This window comes from Panicum hallii, chromosome 3 (assembly GCF_002211085.1).
Source record: "Panicum hallii strain FIL2 chromosome 3, PHallii_v3.1, whole genome shotgun sequence".
NCBI lineage: Eukaryota > Viridiplantae > Streptophyta > Magnoliopsida > Poales > Poaceae > Panicum > Panicum hallii.
Genome location: NC_038044.1, coordinates 5317044 through 5336598, shown reverse-complemented (window position 1 = coordinate 5336598; position 19555 = coordinate 5317044). Strand labels below are relative to the sequence as shown.

At 44.7% G+C, this 19555-nt stretch overlaps 2 protein-coding genes across 2 annotated transcripts; one reads left to right on the top strand and one right to left on the bottom strand.

The window, feature by feature from the left end:
* Positions 1–7894: 7894 nt before the first annotated feature.
* On the bottom strand, positions 7895–11619 carry LOC112888041 (probable serine/threonine-protein kinase PBL7). Its single transcript, XM_025954375.1, has 5 exons — positions 11045–11619; positions 9815–9950; positions 9427–9685; positions 9111–9243; positions 7895–8679 (listed from the first exon to the last, which is right to left on the bottom strand). The coding sequence occupies exons 1-5, from the start codon at positions 11543–11545 to the stop codon at positions 8437–8439; spliced, it is 1272 nt and encodes a 423-aa protein (XP_025810160.1). The 5' UTR covers positions 11546–11619; the 3' UTR covers positions 7895–8436.
* A 2825-nt stretch (positions 11620–14444) lies between these two features.
* LOC112888046 (mitochondrial dicarboxylate/tricarboxylate transporter DTC-like) lies at positions 14445–18062 on the top strand. The gene is made up of 6 exons (XM_025954381.1): positions 14445–14684; positions 15590–15673; positions 16073–16134; positions 16754–17115; positions 17342–17556; positions 17668–18062. Exons 1-6 carry the CDS (start codon positions 14550–14552, stop codon positions 17722–17724), a joined length of 915 nt encoding a protein of 304 aa, XP_025810166.1. The 5' UTR covers positions 14445–14549; the 3' UTR covers positions 17725–18062.
* The last annotated feature ends 1493 nt before the right edge of the window (positions 18063–19555 follow it).

The following is a 19555-nucleotide window of genomic DNA, read 5'->3' as shown; positions in this document are numbered from 1 at the left end:
CATGTGTAGTAGCTCGAGCGGCTTGGAGGTAGACAACATCGTCTTGATAGGATGATGAGTTGCAACTTGCTTCCCGGCTTGACATGCTTTGCATAGCTTGTTCTTGTCAAAAGTGACGTCCTTTATGCCGGTGATCATCCCTCTCTTGTGGGCTTTCTTGAGGTTGCTTATGCCAATATGAGCAATTCTTCTATGCCAAAGTCACCCAAGAGACGACTTGGTGAAGAGGCAAGTCATGGTGCTTGTTTGCTTTGAAGAGAAATCCACCAAATAGATATTGCCATGCCTAAACCCCGTGAATACCAATGACTTGTCTTTTTCATGAGTCACTACAACACCATTCTTGTCAAAGGCACACTTTAGTCCAAGATCACACAATTGTGCAATAGAAATGAGGTTAAAACTAAGTGCTTCTACAAACAAAACATTTGAAATGGATAAATCTTTTGAAATTGCAATTCTACCCAAATCTAAGACTTTCCCCTTTGAGTTATCACCATAGGTGACATGTTCATGATCGCCGGGGTCTTCAAGTGAGGTGAACATGCTATCATTTCCGGTCATATGTTGAGAGCAACCGCTATCAAGTACCCAATGTTTTCCACCGGCTTTGTAGTTCACCTACACACATGAGAATTTATTTTTGAGTTTTCGGAACCCAAACAAGCTTTGGGCCTTGCACATGTGTGACAAGAGCTTTTGGGACCCAAAGTTGCTTGGGGAGCTTCTTCTTCGACTCCTTAGCAATTTTGCCAATGAACTTGGCCTTCACCTTGCCCTTCACTTTACTCAAGAGAAAATGATTATTTTGGAACATTGATGAGTAATTCTTGGGTAATTTGGGAAGAGAACGTGATGGAAAAGTGCACTCCCTAGTGTGGTGCCCGGTGACTTGGCAATGTTGGCAATATGATCCCACTTCCTTGATGAAGCTTGTCTTGATCTCCGGAGAAGGAGTTGTAGCCATGTTTGGCTCCGGAAATGAACCAAGACCTCTCTTACCATAGTCACGGGTATTGTTAAAGAGAATCTCCTTGTGGATGTATTCTCCCCTTGAGAGTTTCTCCACACTACTCTTGAGGCTTGCCACTTGATCCATCAATTCCTTTTCCCTAGAAGAGGCAAGCTTGGGCACAACATTAGTGGCATATGCATCAATGAGTAGGTCATCACATGAAATAGAAGCATTGACCTTTTCATGAACAACTTTCTCAAGACTTGAGTCAATTACTTCATAAGCAAATTAAAGTTCTTGATACTTGTGAGCCAACTCCCTATGCTCTTGTTTGAGCTTTTTGTGGCTCTCTTCAACTTGCTTAGCAAGTACAAGTGACTCATTGTGCTTTTTGAGCAAGTCATTGTACTTACCAAGTAAGTCGGAGTGGGCAAGCTCTAACTTGGCATGAGTGCTCTCAAGAATTTTGACTTTGCCCTTTTCCCTCTTGATAACGGATGTATACTCATTGATGAGGTTAGTAAATTCATTAGGATCAAACTCTTCATCACTATCATCTTCACTATCTACCTCACATACCTTGGTGTTACCTTTTGCCATGAGGCACATAGGAGGCGGAGGTAGAGATGGTTCTTCATTGGTGAGGGCGATGGTGACAATATCTTCTTCATCACTTGAGTCTTCGCTTGATGAGACATCGGTCACCCACTCTTGTTTCTCCACCAAGAAACTTTTCTTGGTGTGCCCTTTCTTCTTTGGGAAGAGCTTGGTCTTCTTGTCATGGGTCCTCTTCTTTCCAAATCTCTTGTTTTTGTTCTTTCTCTCCTCTTCTTCATCATCGCTTGAATCATGGCGATGCTTATTCTTGTTGTCCTTGCTTCTTTTGTCCGGCTTGGGGCAATTTGGACGGATGTGTCCTTTTTCGCCACAATTGTAGCAAATCTTGTTCTTAACATCCATTGGCCGGAACATTCCCTTCTTGGAGTCAAAGTTGAAGCCCTTCTTATTGATCTTCTCATTCAAGCGTGTGAACTTTCTCATCATGAGAGCAAGTTCTCCATCATCTTCAACATCGGATGAGCTCTCATGATGATCATCTTCTTCATTGTTTGAGCTTGAGTCTTGTTTGACCATCTTGAGCTTGCGGGATTTGTTTGTCTTGGTCTTTAGAGCAATTGACTTGCTTGATGTTGGCTCTTCGGACATACCAAGAATGCTCATTTCATGAGCGCGAATTTCGCCCACAAGTTCTCCTACTTCCATTGTGGCGAGATCCTCCTTTTGAAGCATAGCATTGATAATGTTATACTTGGGCTTCGGGAGTAGCATGAGGATCTTGCGATTGATGGATGCACTGTCAATTTTGGATATTTCAAGTGCATTAATGTCCTTGACAATGACATTCAAGCGTGAATACATATCATTGCAATTTTCATGAGCCAGCATTTTGAAGGAATCATACTTAGCTCTAAACAAGTGATATTTTTGCTCACGAACTTTGGTGGAACCTTCATGTATTTCAATGAGCTCCTTCCAAATATCACTTGCTAGGTCCATTCCATTTACTCTAGCAAAGACCTCCTCACTAATAGCTTCGAAAATTGCATTTCTAGCTCTAGCATTCCATTTTAATTGATCGGGGGTGGGATCTTCGGTGAACCCGACTTTAGTTGCCAACCATACTTCGGGGGCAATCGCATCAAGGTATGCGGCCATGCGAACTTTCCAATAGGCAAAGTTCTTGCCCTCGAAGTGAGGCGGTGAACCACCCATCTTGGCCATAGCTCTAGGCGGTGAATCCTAATGATCCAAATGAGCAACGAGGCTCTGATACCAATTGAAAGGATCGATGGACCAAGAGGGGGGTGAATTGGGACTTTTTCAATTTCTAAAACAAGATAAAGCAATCTTAACCTATGCAAAACTAGAAAGGCACCAATTCACCAACCGGATAACTAAACAACCTACACAAGCTAGATAAGATAAAAAGAGATAAAGTCTAGCAAGGTAGAGCTAACTAGTGATCCCTAAATCAAGCACATGAATGAATTACATGAAAGATAATGCTTGAATAAGTAAAGAGGACAAGGGACAACCGGATTTTTCCCGTGGTATCGATGTGTTGGCACACACCCCTAATCCACGTTGTGACACTCACAAAGAGTATTGTCACCTCCCAAGTCACCAAGACGAGGGCGCTCACTAAGAGTCTCCGTTCACCATCCCGGTGTGGTGGAGATCAAGCCACGTACAAATCTCTTCTCCGGGCTTCCACAATCCTTGGCAAGCTCCGCGAGAATCACCTCGATCGCCAAGATCGCCTAGGTGATGCCAATCACCAAGAGTAACAAGCTAAGGCCTTCACTTGAGCAAGAACCAATCACCAAGAATGGATGCACACAAGCTTCTCTCTACTCAAGTCCTTAATCTTGCTTCTTGAATGATTGAATGAACAAGTGTATGGAATGTTGAAGCTCAAGGTGGCTCTTGACTATAGTATGTGTGTTTGGGTGTTGCCTGGTGTCAAGAGTAGTAGAATGACCCATTGGAGGGGTATATATGGGCAGCTCACACGAATAGAGCCGTTGGAGAAAAAGCTGCCAGAAAAACTGCGTAGCGCCGGTTAATCCGACGTCCCTCCAATAGTCATCGTCGGTTTAACCGGTGAATGTAAACTGCCCCTTCTGAAAACTAGCCGTTACAGCTTGGGCAGATTAACCGTCGTTGCATCGGTTTAACCGGTGAGTGTAGTCATCCATTGATCAACTGAAATACCAAGTCACTGGACAACTGCACCGACGTCCAATTTCAAATAGCGTCGGTTTAACCGGTGAGTGTAGTTGTCCACTGATCAACTGAAAACCGAGTCTCTGGACAACTGCACCGACGTCCAATTTCAAATAACGTCGGTTTAACCGGTGTATTGACTTGTCCTGACCTGTAGACCATGTTTAACCGACGTATAGAAAACTTGAGGCGTCGGTTAATCCGGTGATAAGGATTTTTCTGATTTTGCCTTTTCTGACTTGAGTCTTGAATGAAATCCAAATAATTCTTGAGATATAAGTTAAGAACCACTTATTTGAGCTTCTAGAAACCTGAGTGACCATTGTGTGCATCCATTTTTAAATGACCATGTCCATGCTCAGGTTACTAAGCCTAAACCCCTCTTAATAGTGCGATCACTACAAAACTATAAAACCTATACTAACCTAAGTGTCCTGCTCAACCTTATGACACTTAGGACTAGAAAGATCCTTAGTCTTGACATATTATTGAGTTGAATGCCGAGATCGCCTTTTTGAATAATGAAAATTTGGGGCCTCTTTTGACATATAACCAAATGAGCGATAATGATCTATAAAGCTGCACAAACTCATTAGTCACAATAATGGTTGTCATTAATCACCAAAACATACCTTAAGGGCCTAGATGCTTACAAAGAGGAAGATGAAATTGAGTATGTTGGGGTGGATGATGAGAAGGAGAAGTATTAGGATTTTAAATTAGACGATGATGTTATGATAGATCCAAATTATATTCCTAATTCTGATGGGGAAGATAGCGATGATGAGTTGAGTGTTGATGATGACAAGGGATGTGAAATGCATGTGCATGTCATTGATGTAGAAAATCCTAAGATAGAAGTTGGGGTTACATTTGAAGATGGGTTATGTTTTAAGAAATTCATTAGACAATATGCAGTCCTTAATGAAGTTGAACTTGCAGTGCCATATAGTGAGGCTGATAGGTACAGAGCCTATTGCAAATCAAAGAAATGCAAGTGAGAATTCATGCTTCTAGGTTGCATGATGGGAAGATATGGATGGTATGTCATTTGAAGTCATCTTTCTTGCTGTCCTATTTTTCTTTTTTACCAGTTTTAGTATTGTACTAACTTTCTCTTTTTTTCTTATTGTACAGATTAAGAAGATGCCCCACAAGCACACTTGTCCAAGCACTAGCAAATTGGAGCAGAATTGCATGGCAACCAGTGCATGGGTAAGGGATAGGGTAAAATTGAAGAAAGACTCTACGATTGGGGCTGCAGCCTTAAAAAGGTGGTTGGAAGAGAAGTACTGCATTAAGTTGTCTTATTATGTTGTGTGGGATGGCAAGGAGAAGGCTCTGGATGACATACTTGGCAGCTGGGAGGATAGTTTTGACCATGCTTTTTCCTTTAAGGCAGAATTAGAGAGCAAGTGTCCTGGTAGTGTTGTGGAGGTGGAGTATGAGAAAATTAATGGGAATCATAGATTTACCAGGATATTTGTTGCTTTGAAGCCTTGCATAGATGGATTTCTAAATGGTTGCAGACCATACCTAGGCGTTGACTCTACAGCTCTTACAGGTAAATGGAAGGGTCAATTAGCGGCTGCAATTGGGATAGATGGGCACAATTGGATGTTCCCTGTAGGTTATGGTGTATTTGGAAGTGAGACACTTGAAAATTAGGAGTGGTTCATGAAAATGCTGCACAAAGCCATTGGTTCACCCATAGGACTTGTCTTGTCTACAGATGCTGGGAAGGGGATAGACAAAACAGTCACAAATGTGTTTGAAAATGATGTTGAACATAGGGAGTGCTGAGGCATTTAGTTAAGAATTTTCAAAAGAGATATTCTGGTGAAGTATTTCAAAGGCATTTGTGGCCTGCATCAAGGGTGTACAGAGCTGAGCTTTTTGAAGCACACTACAACACCATGAAGGAAGCATGTCCAGAGTCAATGAAATGGATTGAGGAAAATCACAAGCACTTTTGGGCAAGGAGTATGTTCTCTACCTATAGCAATGTCGACTATGTTACAAACAACATTGCAGAAGCATTCAACAATTGGATTAGAGATGAGAAATCACTTCCTGTCATTGATCTTATGGATAGGATTAGACAGATGATAATGGAGAGATATTTCACAAGGGCAAGAATTGCTGAAAAGTTAACAGGAAAGATCCTTAAAACTGTTGTCAAAGAAATGAATGACAAGAGTAGGAATTTGAATTACAAGCTACACAAAAGTCATCTATTTATTGGTGAAGTGAGTGGAGTTGACAAAGATCTAAAAGTTTGGAGGCACATTGTCCATCTGAAAGCTCATGAATGCTCCTGTCGAAAATGGCAGATGAGAGGCATACCTTGCTCACATGCTATCAGCTACATTTGTTCTCGGAGAGAGTTAGACCTAGAGGATTTTGTAAGCCCATATTATTCAGTTCAGATGTTTAAGGCAGCTTATGCTACTTGGGTGCCATACTAAAGAGAGCTGCTGGTAGGCTAAGGACTAGGAGGTATAAAGGTGTCGAAGAAGGTGGTTCAACCAAAAGGAGGGCTAAGTGCAAAAGATGTCAAGGGTTTGGACACTTGCAAAAAATTTGCACTGAGCCTGTACCTGACCCAGATACTCCTCCTCCTGCACCACCCAAGCCAAAGCGTGCAAGGAAGAAGTCGAAGAAGGTCCATATCACTACAGCCCCTGAAGCATCTAAAGATGGCCCTGCTGCACCTACCAAGTTAAGGAAGAAAATTAAAAAAAGTGCATGTTGCCACTGATGCATCTAAAGATGCCCCTGCACCTACCAAGTCAAGGAAAAAAAACTAAAAAAGTGCTTGCTGCATCTGAAACATCTAAAGCTGTCCCTGCTGCATCTAATGCTCCTGAAGCATCTATGTGAGTGTTGTTCTTTAATGGAATTATTGTTCTTTTGTTTCATGAAATTATTGGTGCTGTTTTATGAAATTATAACACTAGCAATTTTTTTCAGAAAAACACCCCAACGTCAAGTAACTTCACTGGACCATCAAGAAATGGGCTTGACAACTAGCCCTAAAAGTCCTCTTACAAGGGCGAGGAAGGCACTCCTACTAGCCACAAACCATCAAGAAATGGGTTTGACAACTCACCCTAGATCTCCTCTAACTAGGGCGAAGAAGGCACTGTAGGGCAAACAAAATTGAAGTGCATGTGCTGTTTACTTTTTCCTTTAATTATGGCTGAACTTGTATGTCTTATCATGTATGGCTTTAGAACCTTATTATGGCTGCTAGCATGTATGGACTTTTAGCCTTGCAATGCCTCCTAAATGTATCAATATTAGCCCTTTAATGGCTCTGAACATGTATGAATTATGAAACTATGAATGCCTATCAACGTCTAAGATTTGTATCTTTTGTGAATTATGAATGTGAGCATTTTAGCCATGTTTAATCATTATTTTATTATATCTTGTAGGAAAGATGCATACTTGAAAGAGTGACTTTGGAAAAAACCAACATTGTAGAGTGTCTAGGAGCAAAATTACCTTTGCTTGTGAGCAGCCTACCATTGCAAGGGTATTTTGGTCAAATTACTCATTTTCTCTATCCTTCCAACCAGAAAATAAATATTATAATCACTGCGGTGTCCATTGGCAAAGATGCACAGTTAAAAAGTGTCCAGCAGCAAAGGTAAGATTGAGTAATATTCTATGGTAAAAAAACGACATTGCAGAGTGTGCAGGAGCAAAAAATCCCAATTTACATCTGGCACCGAAGTTCGGGTCCCTGACGGAGCTCTGCAGGGGTATTTCAATCCACATCCCTAACCCGCTATATTTCAGAGCCCTGTCGCGTTTCCCCTGCTAGGGTAAATCTGCCCCATCCCCGTTTGGAATGGGGCGGATCCCCACTCCCACGGGAATTTTGCCACCCTGACCGATCGGTGGAGGCGAGTTCAGACCAAGAGGGTCTACAGCACACTTGGTCGGGAAAGAGTGTTAACCCTATAGTTTAGCACCCTTGGCAGGGAAAGAGTGTTAGGTGACTGAACACATATGAACCCAGGTAACCTGAACGACATTGTGATGTTCTCTTGGACAGATCTTTTCCTTTTTGTTGCCTATATTCTACTCTCTGACTCAGTAGAAAGCGTAAAAAAGATCCGCCAGGATTAGGTAAAAACCAGGTAATGAAACAGCAAAAGATTTTGAAACCAATTCCAGAGACCTACTATACATTACATATATATGAACTCCAAGGACGATAGTTCTCAGTTACGACGATTACAGTGCATTTAGCTTAACAGACCCCCTACAAGTGGACAAGGATCTTCTAAGCTAATTTCCTGACATAACTGACAAGCCAAACGAAAGTCAAGCAGTACTCTACAACACAGTACTGCAAGCTCATACCAAACACTACCATCTAATGATGAACTCCCCACAACCACACGTACCGATCCCAACGACCTAACATGACTAATAAATTACACATGACTGAAACCTGCCTTGAAACTCAAATAAGCTCTCAGGACTCTCCAACCAAATTCCCATGAATTCGAAACCTACCAACTCACGACGCACCTTACAAAATCAGGAGATCGCCAGCAGAGCAAGAGGACCATGTCAAGAAACATGCTGGTCTTATTGTCTCAGCAGTGGTAGTTAGTTATAGACGAGAGGAGTTTCAGAGAGAGAAGACCCAAACTGCATATTAAAGACTTGCTTTTCTAGTCGAGTGGCTTCGATGCTTGCATGTTGGGGTTGCAAGCTTTCTGAGCAGAACGGTTCTTGACAAGAGGAACCAATGACTGTACTACATCGGCCATTAGTGGCCTATAGTCAGCCTCTGGTTGAACACACATTGCAGCAATGGCAGCCACTTGGACAGCATCTTTCAAGGAGTATTGGCCTTCCAATGCTGGATCCAAGATCCGCACAACTTTCTCTCGGTCAGTGAGCATAGGTAATGCCTGCATTAATTCAACAAGTGACTGGTTAGATATATGTAGCATTCAAATACCACTCTTGGTACTTGAAAAATAAACCATGAAAGTTGACATTTTCCTACCTAGTAAGTACAAGGACAAGAGACAGGTGGATTCTAATGAAGACATGCCATGAGATGGTACATAAAAATCTAAGTATAGGAGTAGAGACAATTTGAAGTCAATGGCCTTGAGGAACAAATCCATGAGCTAAACTCCTTATAAGAAATTGAAGTACATGTGTACATCCGATTTGCTTTGGCAACAACCTTAAACTTTTACAGTTTAAGGGATACTCATTTTAGATTAACTTAACAGTACTACATCAATATTATGCTCCAAGATGGCAAGAAACAGCTCAAAGCAAAGCTATACATCAATCAGTAACTCGGTTGATCATCTAATGTTATACTTACCCAATTCACTAAAACACCTTCTCCAGGAGGCCTCTTCATATCAACTGGTACTCTGCCGGTAAGCAATTCCAAGAGCACAACACCGTAACTGTACACATCTGATTTGGTAGTCAAATGCCCAGTCAATGCGTATCTACATAGATTTGTAGCATGTGCATCATATTAGAGACAGTATAATGAGTTGGTTAGAAGTTAGAACAAGAAAGTGATTGCACAAATGGCAAACCAGTATCAAACTTATGATCTTGCACAATTGGTTTAGCAAACAGTTAAGTTAAAAAAATGCTAAATGAGCATTAGATTAGACTAGTCTTACTCGGGCGCAACATAGCCTTGTGTGCCTAAAACTCGAGTTGAGACATGACCACCAGCTCTATCAGATCCAAGTTTGGCTAGACCAAAGTCTGAAACTCTTGCATGGAAGTCCTTGTCCAGAAGAATATTGCTGCTCTTGAAGTCTCTGTGTATGACAGGTGGATTAACACGCTCATGAAGATATTCCAAACCTTTTGCTGCTTCAAGTGCAATTCTCATTCTTGTATCCCAGTCCAATTTTGAGATCCCACCACAGGAACCTAAAGCAACAACATTTCAGAACTCTCAGTTGGCATAAAGAAGCTGTATTAATTAACAGTGTTAAAACCAAAATTATCAGTGTTAAGTTGTAGGAAAATATTTAATTGGCGGGTGCCAAATGGGTATACCTCTGCTTGGATAGAGATGCTCCTGGAGACCCCCATTGGCCATGAACTCATACACAAGTAGCCGTTGTCCACCTTCAGAACAATGGCCAATCAGGCTCAACAGATATGGCGATCGGAGCCTACTCAGCAGCTCCACCTACAAAAACATCAAATGTTCAGAAAATATTGCAAGACTTGCAGGGAAAATTTTTGGTCCATGCACTATATGTGAACCATCCCAAATGGAAGAATCAATGAATCACATTTCAGTCATACACGAAAGCTCCTCTCACTCCATTACCAAGTTAGCATAGCTGATTAAACAACAGCATTACATCCATAGATTTCTCTAATGCTAATTATAAATATAGTCTTGTTCCTATAGTCAGCTAGCTGCTAGCACATCAAAAGTGTGTTCGCCTCCCTGCTTGGCAAGTATTTATTGCTGGTTACTGAGTTCAATATGCTGCTTGTTGTCAAATCTGCTATTTTTTATCAGAGATCAACCCTGTGCACTATCCCGGTAACAAGGTCATTGTTTTATAGTTGTTGGTTTACTACTATCCCCATGAAAAAAATTGGGGCATTTGAAGCATTGGTGGAACCAAAGGGGAGTGGTTCCTTCTGTTCCTATTCCCAGTTGACTGACAAAGTGTCCAATGTACATGAAGATCTCGAAGAGATTATACAGTTAGGTATCACTAACAAACCAGCATGGACAGGATCAGGATTCAGGACTCAGTAGTTTCAATTTTACCCACACCATACCAAATTGATTTCAATTTCACCAACCTCCAGATCAAATAAAAAAGATTATACCACCCTCCCCGTAAAAATACTGCAAGAGACACCACCTTAGTCGCTTACAAACTATTAACTAAATAAACAAGCCAAAGTGCTGAAAGTCACAATCGAGAATCCTCAAGTACCCGGCCGAAACACGCCAATTTTTTACAATTAGTGAAACTATAGAGTACTAATTCGCACTTACCCACCACGCAACCGACTGCTTCATTTTTAGAAAGAGAATATGATCTTTAAAACAAGCGACGAACCCCATAAAGCCCCAACGCACAGTGACCCCATTTCCACCGACGAAGCCCCGCAATGCGTCCGCATGGACCGCAGAAACTTCACCAAGGCTCAATGGCCAGATCCAGTATCTACCAACTGGGAAGCACACTAGAAGACGTGGTGGATTCACAGCTGGGGAGCAAGGACTCGATCGAAACGCAAAAATTTTATTTTTACCTCCATCTCGAACTCCTCCTCGCCCTGCTTCCCGGGGCGGTCCATGAGCTTGACCGCGACTTTCCTCCCGTCGGGGAGCACCCCGCGGTACACGGCCCCGAAGCTGCCCTGCCCGACCATGTGCGCCCTCCCGAAGCCGCCGGTCGCCGCGTGCAGCTGCCGGTAGCTGAACACCTGCACGCCCCTCTCCCCGGCCACCACCGCCGCCATCCCCGCCGCCGCCGCTCCGGCCCCATCGCTGGCGGAGTTGCTGGACGGGCTTTCCTTTCCCTGCTGCTGCGGCGGCGGCAGTGCCGGCGGAGGCGGCGGGGGAGGGGAGCCGGAGCGCTTGGGGGGCTGGAGCGAGTGCAGGCGGCGGGAGACCTTCCGGGTTATGTAGCAGTAGTAGGCGAAGGCGGCGATGAGGGAGAGGAGAGAGAGTGCTGCGAGGGAGACTATGACCAGCAGGGCAACCGACTCCTCGCGCTTGTACTCTTCGCCGCCGCCGCCGGCGTCCGACATTTGGTGCGGGCGGTGGCCGGAACCCTAGGGTCGAGGGATTGGGGACGGGGACAGGGAGCTGGGGAAGGGGAGATCAAGCGAGTGATTTGGAGGAAGAGGCGACGAGGGTTTTTGGGTGGGTTTGGGAGTGGGCTCATCACTGCAGCGCAGGGGTGTGATTCATTTTCTACGCGCGGAACCCGAGGTCGGGGACAGCGAGGAGTAAGTGGCCCCACCTGTCAGCGGGTGGGAGGCAGCGGAAGTGCTTGCGGTAAATAATTCAAACGAAAAAACTGCTCCATGTTGTGGATAGGTGCGCTTTTCTGAATTTTTCAAAGAAAAACATCGACCCGAAAGAGAAAGTCAGAAACAAAACCTCTTTGTTGCTTTTAGATCGTTTGAAATATGAACTGCAACATTTGAACTGTGCAGGTACCAGTCAAAAGAATTTGTTTTTTTTTTTGGAACTATGGCAGGCAAGAAGCCGGCCTAAACTTTATACTAATGCTAGGTTATTGAATTTGCATACATAGTTTTTGAGGGGCATACAAGGTCAAATTACACTGCTGTATAATTCTTCCACCGTAGAATGAGCACAGCATCCTCTCGCTTCGGACTTGAAGGGACCGAAATTGCAAATCGGCAGCTATCTCGGATGACTTGAACACAGAAAAATGTTCTCGTTGGGAAATGACCAGACCAGTATGATTTAGGGGCGCAAACACATAAATCCGTGATGGGCACACCCTTTCAGGCTTTTCATATTACACTTTCTGATGAAATGAAAAGGAAATGGCGCATGACTCATGAGCGCAAGAAACGGCTTCTCAACCTTTCTCTGCACGGCTCAAACAACTTTATTTCGCCAAGATTACGTGTATCAGTTTGGCGATGTGCCTTACGATCTGACATCCATTGCTTGCACGGCAAATGACCAAAAAGGTTGGTTGACGAACATGGATTGAATCAAAAGCAAAGCTGAATTTCTGGTGTCTAAATCTGAATAACGTCCACATTTCTGATATGGACGTATAGGTCCAAGGTCCAAGACACTGGGAGATGTAAAACAATTTCTCAGCTTGTGGGCATTCAGTTTCTCTCTTTACTCTTGAGAAATAGTCCTATGACACTAGCTGAAATACTTCCGGCAATTAGAGGGGGTGGAATCCCCTTTAGCCAGTCAAAGAGAACTCTTGGCAATAGTTTTGAATTGTGTAGTGGAAAAGGAGTTGATATGGACCACAGTTTTGAAAGAATTGAATTTTGCTGCATAATAGTGCTGTGATTCTTTTTCACTAGTTTATGCCAGCCAGTTCGATCTGTAATTAGTTTTGGTCCATTTTGCGGTGACCATGCATGCTTATTAACGGCGATATGTTTCATTAGCCAAGCATTGAAAATATCAATCTAATTACAAGGGTCTCAATGCATGTTCAAAATGTCTTGTTCGTTACAACAAAATTGTATCTCACGATTCCCGTCCTCTTTCAGCTTACCTTGGCGACTTCGATCCGTAAATTGAAAATGCGCCCAAAGTGACAGATCAGAAGAGGCGCAGGTGACAAATCCATAGCTCAAGTGTTTGAGACAGCCGACTCAACCTTCGGTTCACATGACGAGTGGTGCTGCACTATCTGCGCGATACTTTGCACCTCATGTGGCCCTCTAAATCTAAAAGGTCAACAGGAAAAGCATCAGCTTTAGTTTATACAAAGAAAACGACATTTCGACGAGGAATCTCCTCTCGGGGGCATTTTTCAGTGGACATAAAAAGCAAAGGGGGCAAATAAAAAGCTCGTGATCCTGATGTATTTGGTAGTAAAAAATTGTTAGTGCTCAAGTAGGAATATTCTCTGTATACTTGAACAATATATCTAGTGGATCAGCAGATCCACATGGCACAAAGTCAGGAAGTGAGTTAACTCAGGAATTTAGTGTTGTGCATCTCAACCTTTCCTTAGCTCAAGTTTTATACCTACTTTTCTTTCCTAATGAAAACACACCTAGCTTCTCCTAGATTACGTCTTTACTTTTATGTTTGTGCTTCCATCTGTTTCCTATGAATGCTAAAACATCGATCATAGTCTTCTTTCCGCAAAAGGCAATGTAATAGTCTCGCATGCAATCCTCTCATTACAAAAAACTGGCCATCACTTCTTCGACGATGATCTAGGAACAAAGGAAGTGTACACCTTTACTCTCGAGACTCAAGTCATGCGGGGTTTTCCCAAACATGAATTGGGATTCATTCACACTGTAATTTGTGGGTTAATCTGTCGAGGGATGTGGTCACTGGTGCTGGTAACCAGATCTGGGATATGCGGACTGAGATTAACGAGTGGTAAATACCATGTGATCATGGATCTATTTTGTCCTTTTGGAACCGGAAGGATCAAAGCCAGCCTTTTCAAGCCGGCCCCCCCAAACATGCTAGTAGTTCGTCACTGGACACCAAGCGAAGCACACCATTTTTTATTACCGCGCTAACCAACCAATGAACCAATCAACCAACCACAGCGGCACAAGCGCAAATACGCTTTCCCGGAGGCGTAAACGGGGGGCACGAGCTCCGTGGCCCACCCCCCGACTTCGCCTCGCACCGCAGCCGCAAGTTGGATCTGCCACCGGGCCCCACTACCGCACCTCACTTGCTCCAGAGACCGAGCCCGTACACCCCTGCCTCCCAAGTCACACCACACCACCCACCCTCCGACCCCACACGCGGCCACCGGTCGACACCCCAACGTCCGTGCGCCGCGCCCACGCGCCGAACCGGGCGATCCCGCACGCGACGTCGCTCACGAGGCCCCGGCGCGCCCGGCTGGCTGGCCGCAACCCGCAACCATTTTTCTTTTTTTTTTCCCCGTCGCGTTAATAAAGCGCAACGCCGCCCAGTGATCTAGGCCGCCGCCTCCCCTGCTCCGCCCCCCCCCCCCCCCTCTCGCTCTCGCCGCCTCGTCCGCTCCGCTCCCTCCCCGAGCCGAGCCGAGCGCAGCGCAAGCCCGATCCGGAAGGGGGGAGAGAGATGGCAGACGCGAAGCAGCAGCAGCAGACGGCGGTGGCGGCCACCGGCGTCTGGAAGACGATCAAGCCCTTCGTCAACGGCGGCGCCTCCGGGATGCTCGCCACCTGCGTCATCCAGCCCATCGACATGGTCAAGGTACCGCACCACGCCGCTCCCTCCCCCGTTCGGCGTCCTCCTAGTAGCTGGTGGTGTGTGTGTCTGTGAGCTGGGTGGCGGGATCGGGGGTTGGCGGGCGTAGATCTACAGTGATGGCGGATGCTTGCTGCTCGGAGTGATGGGTACCCGCGGAATTTGCGCTCTGGAGGTTGGATCTGGGGAATTCAGGGTGGCCTTGCGGTCAGAGCAGTGGAACTGAGCTCGGTGTCGGGTGTTTCGGTGCGGCTAGCATTAGATCCGTGAGAATTGCCGGAAATGGATCGTGTATCCGTGGGTTGGTGGGATTGAAGCTATACGTTTTGTCGGCCGCGCGATCTGTTGTTAATAAATGGTAGAATTAGCTTGCTTGGGTCACTTAGATCCATGGAGATCGGGTGTACTGTGACTGAACTGATGTGAGGTGGGCATGCACGCTCGGTTCTCATTTGGGTAAGATCTGGGTATCTATGGAAGTCTTTAACTGACCATCGAACTGGATTTCGTTTCTAGTAGTTTGTTGCTAATTAGATTCCCTGTGATCTTCTCTTGGAAGAGGATTGCTGCAATTCGGGTAATAGTCTTTGGTTGGCCCTAGGTTTGAGTGGAGTTGATCAAATAGAACCATATTGTGATTGACAATTAATTTATTGATGAAGATCCGCTCCTGATGGAATTCTTTCAATGGACTGACATGATTTATGATGCTTGCCCCCTGAAAAGAACCTTAGGTCATGGTGAAAGGGAACTACATGTTTCAAATTCTGTTCCAACTTGAAAATTGGCTTAGTAGATGTCACTGTCAAAGTCTTGGTGGCATGTCTTTTGGAGCTTTATACTATATCACCCTTGGGACGTGGAGTCCTATTCAGCCCAACTTGTAATTCTTATTGTTTTTCTGGTTTCAGGTCAGGATCCAGTTGGGTGAGGGCTCTGCTGGTCAGGTCACGAAGAACATGCTTGCTAATGAGGGGATCCGTTCCTTCTACAAGGTTTGTTTCTCTGGTTGCTTTTAATCTTTTCGTTTTACAAAGTCCTTGTATATGTTCTTGGTTACTGATCCAATGCTTCTACAATTGGCATATTTTGTTCAAGAGAAGCCGGAGAATGTACTAGATTTGAGGATTTGACCCTATGGTTTTAGAAGATTATGTTTTTTCATTTTAGATATTCATAATGTTATCTGTGCATTTTTAATCCAGTACATGGTGTTGCGTGCTTTAAGCTTAGGATCTTTGCTTGACCTTATGCATCCAAGGTGTGGCAATTTTATTCTATCTTGCACAGTACAGAACATTGAGCTAGTGTGGTTGTGTTCCATATGACATTTTCAATTAATTGGTATCTTGCATTGCCATATTGCTAAACTTCTTGTATATTTTTCTTCGCAGGGTCTGTCCGCCGGTTTGCTAAGGCAAGCGACATACACGACTGCTCGTCTTGGATCCTTCAGGTTTGTATATTGTGTTCTTTAATGTTAACTTCACTTATTGTTACCTTTTTTATTTTCTTGGACATAAATCTGTGGACCAAGATCTGCTTGTCATAGCATATGATTTCCATTTGAATGTGAAGAACGGCCTCAAGTTGCTGTTGGGATTGCATCTAAATATTGCTAGCTTTTTGTGGTTAATTAACTTTGTCTGATGAGCTGTGCAGTCGTCAAATATGACTTGACCTTAAAGGAGTGCCATGAGATTGATGGTTTTTGTTCATCTGCATTGTTTTTGTATGATGATTTTTCACAAAGGAATAATGCTATTAAAAAGTTTTGCTTGATGTTAATATAAATTTCTTTTTCCACAAAGGGGCCTATAAATTCAGTTTTTCTCTTTTGTTTGTTTGTGTGAATAATATGATCTTGTAGTTGCTGTAATTTTTATCTCTATACTATATAGTGTGAACAAACATTGCCAGACCCCCTTATTTTCCAAAGGTCATGCATGCATATCTAAGACCAGCTATGAATTTTTTGAGCTGTTTTAGCTTGGTTTTGAAGTAAATTTTTGCCTTCTTTCCAACAATTGTTCTATATTTAATTATGAACCTTGTACTTGGGTACCTTTTTTCAGGGTTCTAACCAACAAAGCAGTTGAAAAGAATGAGGGAAAGCCATTGCCACTAATTCAGAAAGCTTTTATTGGTCTTACTGCTGGAGCAATTGGTGCTTGTGTTGGTAGCCCTGCTGATTTGGCACTCATTAGGATGCAAGCTGATTCGACCCTGCCAGCTGCACAAAGGCGCAACTACAAGAATGCTTTCCATGCTCTCTACCGCATTTCCGCTGATGAGGGAATCCTTGCACTTTGGAAGGGTGCAGGCCCTACTGTTGTGAGAGCTATGGCATTGAACATGGGTATGCTTGCTTCCTATGACCAGAGTGTCGAGCTATTTAGGGACAAATTTGGTGCAGGAGAAGTTTCTACTGTCATTGGTAAGATTCTGGTGCCTTGTGCATTGTGTGCTATGATACTGAAATCGAATGCCCATTTTCTTATCTTATGCAACTGACGTTTTGCCCTACATGTATGGGATGTTACCCGAAATCTTTTGTTATCACTCATTTTACAACGCTCATGTTTGCATATTTCCATCCGTTTCTATATGTAGCCATGTTAGGCCAATCGGTTTCATGATGCAATCATCGAATTTGTTTACAGGAGCCAGTGCTGTTTCTGGATTCTTCGCCTCAGCATGCAGTTTGCCTTTTGACTACGTGAAGACACAGATTCAGAAGATGCAACCTGATGTCAATGGCAAGTACCCGTACACAGGTTCTTTGGACTGTGCCATGAAGACCTTCAAGAGTGGCGGGCCATTCAAGTTCTACACTGGCTTCCCGGTGTACTGTGTCAGGATTGCGCCCCATGTCATGGTAAGGGAAAATGCTTGGTGATACTCTGTTGGACAGTCCATTTTTTTTTTACATTGTCTTCTAGTCTGTTGACTCTTGTGGTATGCTCACGGAATGATACTGTTTGTGCAGATGACCTGGATATTCTTGAATCAGATCCAGAAGTTCGAGAAGAAGATTGGCATATAAGATCTACATATCAGAGTGGGGTTGATCGCTCCATCCTATCATAATAACATTCCAGCTGCTTTGACACTCCAGTAGTTGGTTTTGGTAGGGACAATTCTGGACCAGTTTTTACCTTAGTTTACATGCCAATTATTGTTGTTGTAATAATCGTATTATTTGTTGTATTGGGGGCATTTTTGGGGGGGTGGAGATGCTAGTTGGCTGGGATGCAGCCACAAGAAGAGGGGATGCTGCCTAGTCGTGCCATTGAATGGAACCGGACCATGTTTTATACAGATATTTTTTCTGCAGTCAAGCTTCTGCCGAGCCTGTTAAACTAGTAATGCATTTGAGTCATTTTTTATGTAATGAAAATGCTGGGAACAGTTAATGTCAAAGAATCGGCAGGGAGTTTCTGTTCCCGTATGGCGTGATACTCCCTCTGGTCGAATGTCGTTTCTGATAAGTGTACCACAAAATACGTTGCGCTTTCCTTGAGACTGATGAGCTGATTAGCTGAAGCACTCTCTCAAAGTCCCAACAAGGAGAGATGCGTGCATGCAAAATCGGCTACGGCCTAGTGGAAACAGGGAAAATCCCTCCGCTCGCGAATCTTCACCAATCTTCAAGCAGCAGCAGTGTTACCATGAGGGCAAATGGAAAATGCACTTTGCGAATGGCAACAGGCACATTAACCACAGGTAGAGACCACAGCATTCCCACGAAAAATTTTCCAACCCGTTACCCGCAACGGATTAAGAAACGAAACCCACACTTCGTCACCCAGGGCACGCTCATGTAGCCGCCAACATATAGCATGTTAATTTTATCAGTGCAGGCTTGCAACGCGGCTGCATCTGCATTCTGCCGCTTCCTTCCTCATCAGCCGCGGCGGTTTCACACCTGCTTCAGGCAACAATCACCAGACATGTTCAGAACCCTCAGACTGCCACCAGGATCGTTCAGTATGCGCAGGAAACAAATTATATTGCGCAGAAAAAAAGTGCTAGTGAGAATTTGGAATGCCAAATTAGAATTTGATCAAGCGTGGCTGCACCACGTCCTGACTGAACGATCGATGGCAATTTGGAATGGTTCAAGAACAGGCAGACGTCGCGGCGGCTCCAACTCCGCTTACCCTTGCTGCTGCGAGATTTGAACGGCCTTGCACGGTACGCGCCGGCAAGGGGCATGAACACGCCGGTGCCGCGTCCATTCTGATGACGCCTCTCCGGCAGCAGGTCAGCGCTGCTGGCAGGTGGAGCGGCGACGACCGGCGTCGTCGCAAACATCTTCACGGTTCCAGGACAAAGAACCATGTCATCGTTCTTCCCGGAACCTGGCGCGACATGGGCCATCATCCCGCCATTGGTCTTCAGGTCAGCGTGTTGGTTGTGCGGGGTCGCATTCGCTGGAGGAGGTCGGTGCTGAGTTCCCATGCCGGCGAGGCCGAGGATGCTGGCGAGGTGCGCGGCGAGCCCCTCGATGACGGCGTGGCTGCGGCAGGCGGCGGCGGAGTTCACTGTTGTGTCTACGACGATGCCGATTTCCGCGATGATCTCCGGCGGCAGAAGGTGGTTGGCCGCTACTCGTTCGAGCTCCTGAGCGCAGTAGCCGGCGGCCATTGTTCTCGGCGTACGGGGATCGAGAGAGGTGTAGTATGGGGGAGAGGTAGAAGACGATGTGACGAGTGGAGGTGGTGGTGGCCTTCTTGTACGGTGCATGAGAAGTGGGAACGGAACGCGCGCGCGCGTATTTTCCCCCACGCTCTCCCTCTCCTTCCCGCGTTCTCGTCTTCTGTAGAAACACGGTTCAATTATGGGAACGCTACATACATGTGCAGTGAATGATG

Excerpts from the sequence above, each read along its gene's own strand:
- LOC112888041 (XM_025954375.1), bottom strand. The coding sequence starts at position 11,545 with ATGTCGGACGCCGGCGGCGGCGGCGAAGAGTACAAGCGCGAGGAGTCG. Across the intron at positions 9,951-11,044 it reads AGGAGGAGTTCGAGATGGAG|GTGGAGCTGCTGAGTAGGCT; the intron begins GTAAAAATAAAA and ends ATGTTTTTGTAG. Across the intron at positions 8,680-9,110 it reads AAGGTGTTTTAGTGAATTGG|GCATTACCTATGCTCACTGA; the intron begins GTAAGTATAACA and ends GAATTAATGCAG.
- LOC112888046 (XM_025954381.1), top strand. The coding sequence starts at position 14,550 with ATGGCAGACGCGAAGCAGCAGCAGCAGACGGCGGTGGCGGCCACCGGC. Across the intron at positions 14,685-15,589 it reads AGCCCATCGACATGGTCAAG|GTCAGGATCCAGTTGGGTGA; the intron begins GTACCGCACCAC and ends TTCTGGTTTCAG. Across the intron at positions 17,557-17,667 it reads GGATTGCGCCCCATGTCATG|ATGACCTGGATATTCTTGAA; the intron begins GTAAGGGAAAAT and ends CTGTTTGTGCAG.